The sequence below is a fragment of the Papio anubis genome, chromosome 1 (assembly GCF_008728515.1).
Source record: "Papio anubis isolate 15944 chromosome 1, Panubis1.0, whole genome shotgun sequence".
Lineage (NCBI taxonomy): Eukaryota > Metazoa > Chordata > Mammalia > Primates > Cercopithecidae > Papio > Papio anubis.
The window spans coordinates 87656131-87664715 of NC_044976.1; the positions used below are offsets into that span (position 1 = coordinate 87656131).

General features: G+C 38.6%; 1 protein-coding gene across 1 annotated transcript in view; it reads left to right on the forward strand.

Annotated features, from left to right (window-relative positions):
- The window catches only part of LOC101022121 (guanylate-binding protein 4), a 33683-nt gene that overhangs the window by 3809 nt on the left and 21289 nt on the right, over positions 1-8585 (forward strand). The window contains 2 exon segments of the mRNA XM_031650593.1: positions 4438-4489; positions 4491-4541. Of these exon segments, the coding sequence (XP_031506453.1) occupies positions 4438-4489; positions 4491-4541 (103 nt within the window).

Sequence of the window (8585 nt, forward strand, 5' to 3'; positions counted from 1 at the left end):
TTCCCCTCCCACACCCTCCCATAATCCCCAGTGTGTGTTGTTCCCCTCTATGTGCCTGTATGTTCTCATCATTTAGTTCCCACTTACAAGTGAGAATATGCAGTGTTTGTTTTCTATTCCTGCTTTAGTTTGCTAAGGATAATGCCCTCCAGGCCCACCCATGTCCTTGAAAAGGACATGATTTTGTTCTTCTTTGTGGCTGCATAGTATTTTATTGCGTTTACTTACCACATTTTATGTATCCAGGCTATCACTGATGGGCATTTAGGTTGATTCCATGTCTTTGCTATTATGAATAGTGCTGTAATGAAAGGAAGACATGCAGGTGACCAACAATCATATGAAAAAAAAGCTCAATATCACTGATCATTACAGAAATCCAAATGGAAACCACAGTAAGATACCATCTCACACCAGTCAGAATAGGATATTAATAGAAAGTCAAAAAATAACAGATACTGGTGAGGCTGTGGGCTTTTACACCATTAGTGGAAGTGTAAATTAGTTCAACCATTGTGGAAGACAGCATGGCAATTCCTCAGAGAGCTAAAGACACAACTACCATTGAACCCAGCAATCCCATTACTGGGTATATACCCAAAGGAACATAAATCATTCTATTATAAAGACACATGCACGCAAGTTATTGCAGCACCTTTGCTCATTTTAAATGAGGTATGAGGTTTTTTTTTTTTTTTTTTGCTATTGAGTTATATAAGTTCCTTATATACTTTGGATATTAACCCCTTATCAAATATATGGTTTGCAAATATTTTTCTCCCTTTCCATTGGTTGCATTTTCACTCTGCTGCTTGTTTCCTTTGTTACCTGAAGCATTTTAATTTGATGCAATCCCACTTGTCTAATTTTGCTTTTGTCACCTGTGCTTTTGGTGTCATATCTAAAAACATCATTGCCCAAAGCAATGTCAAGTTTTTTCCCTGTGTATTCTTCTGGTATTTTTATGGCTTCATATCTTTTTTTCCCCCTCTTTTGTCTAACTAAAATTTTGTATCCTTTAACTAACATTTTCCAACCTTCCTTTTCCCCTCTCCACTAGCTCCTCGTAACCATCATTCTACTTTCTACTGCTATGAGTTCAACTCTTTTAGATTTCACATATAAGTAAAATCATGCAGTGTTTGTCTTTCTGTGCCTGGTTTATTAACTTAGCTTAACATCCTCTAGATTCCTCCAGGTTGTTGCCAATGACAGGATTTCCTTCTTTTTGAAGGCTTAATAGTATTTCATTGTATATAGATTTCACATTTTTTAAAATTCATTCATCTGTTGATGGAAACAGGTTAACTCCATGCCTTGGCTATTTGAATAGTAAGCAATAAATATAAAAGAACAGATCTCTCTTTGACATAGTCATTTCATTTTCCTTGGATGTATACACAGTAGTGAGATTTCTGGATCCAGTTTCTGGCTGTCCATTTAAGTCTTTAATCCATTTTCAGTAGTTTTTGTGTATGGTAGGCAATAGGATCAAATATAGATCTCCTGCATACATGTGGATATCTGTTTTCCCAGCACCATTTATTGAGGAGACCATCCTTTCTTCAATGTATGTTCTCAGCACATTAGTCAAAAATGAGTTCACTGTGGATGTATGTTTATTTCTGCGTTGTCTATTCTGTTCCATTGATCTCTATGTCTGTTTTCATGCCAGTATCATACTATTTTGGCTACTGTGACTTTGCAATATAAATTGAAATGAAGAAATATAATGCCCCAGGCTGTGTTCTTCTGGTTCAAGATTACTTTGATTATTCAGGGCATTTTGTGATTCTGTGTTAATTTTAGGATTGTTTTTTATATTTATTTAAGAATATTATTGGGGCCGGGTTGAGACAGTGGAGATGACTTAAAGCTAGGAGTTAGAAACCACCGTGGGCAACATAGTGAAAACCCATCTCTACAAAAAAATAATAATAAACAAAATGCCTTTGGGATTTTTATAGGTACTTTAAAGTAATCTATCAAATGGTAACATTCTCCTGTCTAAATAGTTTGTTGTTTGTCACGAATTCCACTTCTAAGAAGAATCCTCCTTGATTGCTTTTTTAAAAATTAGGGATTGGGGGACATAAGTAATGAATAGGCTATTCTTCCTACCTCCAAAATCCCATATAAAATCTCCTGGAATCATGTAGAAATCTCTAGATCTCAATTTTTGTATTTGCTTTAGGAACCAGTTACACATGCTTTTTAGAGTAGAAATAATTCCTGGACTATCTATAATTTAGACATACTCTAATTTATAAAAACAAATTTAGCCTGACCTTTAGTGCCCTTAATCAACCAGGTACTGGAGCTCCCTATTCGGTCTTATCTTCTGCACTTACCCTCTGCTCTGTCAGACCAATAAACTCTGTTCTTATTGCAAAGACTCCTGAAATCTACAGTCTCTAATTTTGTTTCTGTGGGTCTTTCTACTTGCAGAATCACCTTCATTTCTTCGAATCCACATTCTATCAATTCTTTTTTATTTTTGAGACGGAGTCTCCCTCTGTTGCCCAGGCTGGAGTGCCGTTGTGCGATCTCGGCTCACTGCAAGCTCCGCCTCCCAGGTTCATGCCATTCTCCTGCCTCAGCCTCCCGAGTAGCTGGGACTACAGGCGCCCGCCACTACGCCTGGCTAATTTTTTGTATTTTTAGTAGAGACGGGGTTTCAGTGTTAGCCAGGATGGTCTCGATCTCCTGACCTCGTGATCTGCCCGCCTCAGCCTCCCAGAGTGCTATGATTACAGGCGTGAGCCACCGCGCCCGGCCTCTATCAATTCTTTAACATTCAGCTCACGACTTCCAGGAAGCCTTCATACCACATATACTTTCTTTTTTATTTATTTATTTATTTATTTATTTATTTATTTACGGTGTTTAACAAATGAAAGTAAATTTGTATTTCTCACATTAACTGGTCTTCTTTTTTTTTTAAATTTATTTATTATTATTATACTTTAAGTTGTAGGGTACATGTGCATAACGTGTGTTTGTTACATATGCATACTTGTGCCATTGGTGTGCTGCACCCATCAACTGCCATTTACACTCTCAGGTATAACTCCCAGTGCATCACCCCTCTCCCTCCCACCTCCCCATGATGAGCCCGTGTGTGATGCCCCTTCCTGAGTCCAAGTGATTCATTGTTCAGTTCCCACCTAAGTGAGTGAGAACATGTGTTTGGTTTTCTGTTCTTGTAGGATAGTTTGCTAAGAATGATGGTTTCCAGCTGTATCCATGTCCCTACAAAGGACACAAATCATCCTTTTTTATGGCTGCATAGTGTTCATGGTGTATATGTGCTACATTTTCTTAATCCAATTCGTCACTGATGGACATTTGGGTCGATTCCAAGTCTTTGCTACTGTGAATAGTGCTGCAATAAACATATGGTGCATGTGTCTTTATTAGCAGCATAATTTATATCTCAAAAGAAGACCATACACTAACAGACATGAAAAAATGCTCATCATCACTGGCCATCAGAGAAAATGCAAATCAAAAACCATTAATGAGATAAATACCATCTCACACCCAGTTAGAATGCATATCATTAAAAAGCCAGGGAAACAACAGGTGCTGGAGAGGATGCTGTGAGAAATAGGAACACTTTTACACTGTTAGGATTGTAAACTAGTTCAACCATTATGGAAAACAGTATGGCGACTCTCAAGGATCTATAGAACTAGATGTACCATATGACCCAGCCATCCCATTACTGGGTATTGGCACTCAAAGACGGCAAATTATGCTATAAAGACACATATACTTTCTTCAATTTTCATAGCTCTTATCTTCCTGGATAGACTTGTAATTTTTAATTTAACATTATAGCTATGGGTTCCACTCTCTTATGTACATTACTAAGATGTTATCTCTTTTATAAATATTGTCATTTTATTGATTCATCATTATGAATGTTTGTCACAACTTTGAAATAGTCATCTTGAGAGTAAATATTAAATTTGCTAATATAAACATAAGAACAGTCTTATGAAACATATGAACAGTCAGAAGCATTCTTCAGTTTCCTGTAAGTGTTTGCTGAATTTAATTGAATATATTTACAATCCCCAGTTATGCATACTATATGGTTTTACATGATGCATGGCCAATAAATATGTAGACTGGAAGAAGCCAAGCATCATCACATGACACCAATTGAGAACCAGATAGTTCAGTAGTTTTTCATATATGCATCTTTATTTCATCCAATTGAGGAAAAGAAAACCCTATCAAGATTAGAATCCTTTTATATGTAAAGAAATTGTGATTAGAAGACATATTGTACTGTCAAACTGTTGTTTACATTCATACCTATCTTCTTCTTTGTACAGCAAGTACATTAGCTGAAATCATAAATGAAAGACTTGAAAAAATAAATGTCCTGCAATTTCTAAAGACTACACCTCAGTCCGCCTAATGTGCACCCTAAGAATGACTCGTGGATCTTGGTTCTGGCTGTGTTCTGTGCAGCACCCTGCCTACAACAGCATGAGCACCATCAACCACTCAGGCCCTGAGCAGCTGCAGAGTCCTTCCAGGAACAGAACAGAATCACCAAGTTTCACTCGACGCTATAGAATGGAGATCCAGTCATTTCCTCCTTCCCTTTAATTTAATTACCTTTGGTGCACAAACCAAAGGACAAAAAGACAGTGTTTATAATATTTTTATAAAAGCAGCGTGGATTGTGGGCAGACAGTTGCTTTCTCCTTACCTAAGTCCTAGTTATGTGGACGGAGCTCACAGAACCCACAGCAAAGTCCTCCCAAGGCCTGCTGATGGAGTGGTAGAAGATTCCACAGAGTTCGTGAGTTTCTTTCCCAGACTCTTTATTTGGACTGTACGGGATTTCACCTGAGCTGAAGTTGAATGGCACCCTATCACAGAAGATGAGTACCTGGAGAATGCCTGAAGCTGATTCAAGGTATCAGCAGGTGGCCTGGGTTGTGGGTGGTCCAGTGGGTGTGTGATCTGCCAAACACTGCCCCCGCCATCTCTTGGGTTTCATTTGTATTTGAGACTAGATTTCTGAGGTCTGGTAGAAATGGGGACTGAGGGGTATGTCAAGAGCTTCTAGGAATGGAGCCTAGTTCACTTACAGGGTGCAGAGTCTCAAAGTGCTGGGACAAATTATCTGCCAGACAGATTTGTTCTTGTGTACAATTAGTACTTTGTAGCAATCAGATCATTAATGGTGCTAAGACTTTCTAAAAAACAAGATGCTTTGTGATCCCTCGTTTTCCCCTCGGCTTTTCTGTGTTTAGAAAATGACTGACCAGATAATTGTTAGACATGAAATTACAAAGAAAAGCCTATCTAATAAAAATATGTGTGTGTGTTAGTCCACTTTGCATTGCTATAAAGGAATACCTGAGCCTGGGTAATTTATAAAGAAAAGAAGTTTACTTGGCTCATAGTTCTGCAGGCTGTACAAGCATGGCACCAGCATCTGCTTCTAATCAGGGCCCCAGGAAGCTTTCACTAATGGCAGAAGGTGAAGGGGGCAGCTGATGTGTCACATGGTGAGAAAGGGAAAAACAGAGGGGCGTGGTCCCAGACTTTCAACAACCAGATCTTGTGTGAACTCATTACTACAAGGATGATACCAAGGTATTCATGAGAAATCTGCCCCCGTGACCCAAACACCTCCCACTTGGCCCACTTCCAACATGGGGGGGGGCACATTTCAACATGAGATTTGGAGGGGACACATCCAGACTACATCAACATGCTACACGGATATTATTCTTATCATGGAAGGATATAACTTTTCAACACCTGTATAGTTATATCATCTACAAAAATGATTTTGTGTTCTAAAGTCACTTGAAGAAGCATGTGTCTTTATAATTTGTGCCTTTTCAAATTTCTGATAATTGTTGGAATATTCATTTTACTTTCTATGTTATGATTTTTCTCTTAAACCCAACATATGTGTCCATGCTAGAATTCATAATAATTGTTTCAATGGGTTACATTTATCTGAGTGTGTATCTGATAAAACCTGATGAGAAATATCAATTCCAGTGTACTCATTGTTGCTTTCATTTTTCTATTTATGCTTTCTTGAAACATTTCTTAAAAATTCATAGGCAGAAGAGCAACACTGTCAAATGGAATATGTCTTTTTCTCTTAAGAGTTTATAGAGAAGTGATGATTATCTTAAAACTACATTCTTGGCTGGGCACGGTGACTCACACTTGTAGTGTCAGCACTTTGGAAGGAAGAGGTGAAAGGATTACTTGAACTCAGGAGTTTGAGACCAGACTGGGCAATATAGTGAGACCCTGTCTCTGTAAAAACTAGAACAAATCAGCTAGTGTCTTGGTGCACACCTGTAGTCTCAATTACTAAAGAGGCTAAGGTGGAAGGATCACTTGAGCCTGGGAAATCAAGGATGCAGTAAGTCGTGATTTTGCCACTGCACTCTAGCCTGGGTAACAGAGCAAGACCTCATCTCGAAAAAACAAAACAAAACAAGATTACTATCTTGTTACATTTAGTCTTCAGAGGATTTTGCTAAAAAATAGCTAACACTATACAAATTCTTTTAGCATCCTTGTGGTTTTCTAAAATAATCATGGTATCTTTTTTACTATACCGAATGTTGCTATTTATTTATTTATTTATTTATTTATTTATTTATTTATTTATTTTTTGAGACGGAGTCTCGCTCTGTCGCCCAGGCTGGAGTGCAGTGGCCGGATCTCAGCTCACTGCAAGCTCCACCTCCTGGGTTTACGCCATTCTCCTGCCTCAGCCTCCCGAGTAGCTGGGACTACAGGCGCCCGCCACCTCGCCCGGCTAAGTTTTTGTATTTTTTAGTAGAGACGGGGTTTCACCGTGTCAGCCAGGATGGTCTCGATCTCCTGACCTCGTGATCCGCCCGTCTCAGCCTCCCAAAGTGCTGGGATTACAGGCTTGAGCCACCGCGCCCGGCCTCAAATGTTGCTATTTATAATGTTTATCCTGGATACTTTATTTCTGGCTCTTCTTTTTGGTCCCACAGCTCAGTTTCTACATGGAATGAAGTGGACAAGAAATTGACATATGATATTTCATTAATTCAGGCATTCATTTAGTAAACATCTCGTAACAATTACTTTATACTCGGCACTACGTTCAGATCCACAGATACTAGCCATGGGTTTTGTTTGTACTTGGATCAGATATCTCCCAAAGTTTTCTGCCAGCATTTTATCACTGGTGCAAGTTTCATGTGCACAGAAGTATTGAACGTTTATGTTAAAGGAGGTCTGTAAGCCTAGAAGATGGCAAAAAGACAATAAACCCTGTCAAAAATACTTTTAGCTCCCTTATACCACGACTGTTGTCACTATATTCTCCGTTTTTCTTATCCTTCAGGCAAGAATCCCAAAGTTCAAACATCCAATTTGCCCAGGGAGTGCATCAGGCTTTTCTTTCCAAAACGGAAGTGTTTTGTCTTTGACCGGCCAACACATGACAAAAACCTTCTAGCCAATATCGAGAAGGTGGCAGAAAAGCAACTGGATCCCAAATTCCAGGAACAAACAAACATTTTCTGTTCTTACATCTTCACACATGCAAGAACCAAGACCCTCAAGGAGGGAATCACAGTCACTGGGAATCGTGAGTCTCCTTTTTACATTTCTATGGTGCCTCATGTGTGTTGAATATATTGTATAATGTGTTTCTCAGAATTTTTGTTAGATTCCATATAGAAGAATTATGTGTATACAGGTATCCACACTCAATGAAGAAATGTGTATAATTATCACACTTACTGCAATTTACAAATTCCTCTCCAATATTGCAAACTCTGTCACTGATATCTGTGGCTTCCTCATATCTGAAAAAAAAATCCTCTGCTGATAAAATAACTAACTGAATATAAAAACAGACATACAATATTTTCTTAGGGTAAGTCCTATGTGTTCAGTATTCTTTGCAAAGAGAATACAAAAGATATGTTGAAGTTTAAAAACCTCTAGAAGGCTGGGGGTGGTGGCTCACACCTATAATCCCAGTACTTTGGGAGGCAGAGACACGCAGATCACTTCAGCTCAGGAGTTTGAGACCAGCCTGGACAACATGGTGAAACCCCATCTCTACAAAAAATACAAAAATCAGCTGGGCATGGTGGAACATGCCTGTAGTCCCAGCTACTTAGGAGGCTGAGGCAGGAGAATCACTTGAGCCCGGGAGGCAGAGGTTGCAGTGTGCCAATATCATACCACTGCACTCCAGCCTGGGCCTCAGAAAAAAAAAAGGAAAAAAAAAAGCCTATAAATAAATAAACATTAGCCCATAATTCCCTGAAAATACATTGGTAGCTTCAGAATTAGGAATAAATGCGATATGATTTACCCCGCCTCATCATTTTATCTGTGTAAACTACTTTTCTTCTAATTTTTAAATGAGAATTTGTACTTCCTGCATACCCTCTAGTATGTTAGATAAAGTAGATATTTAAATTTTTTAGCACTGTGGACTGGGGATCCATAAAAAAGAAGAGTCATTATGAAAATAACAGTGATAATAGCAGAAGGAGGTAGGGATGTGGGTGTATGTGTTTGCATGTGTGCAC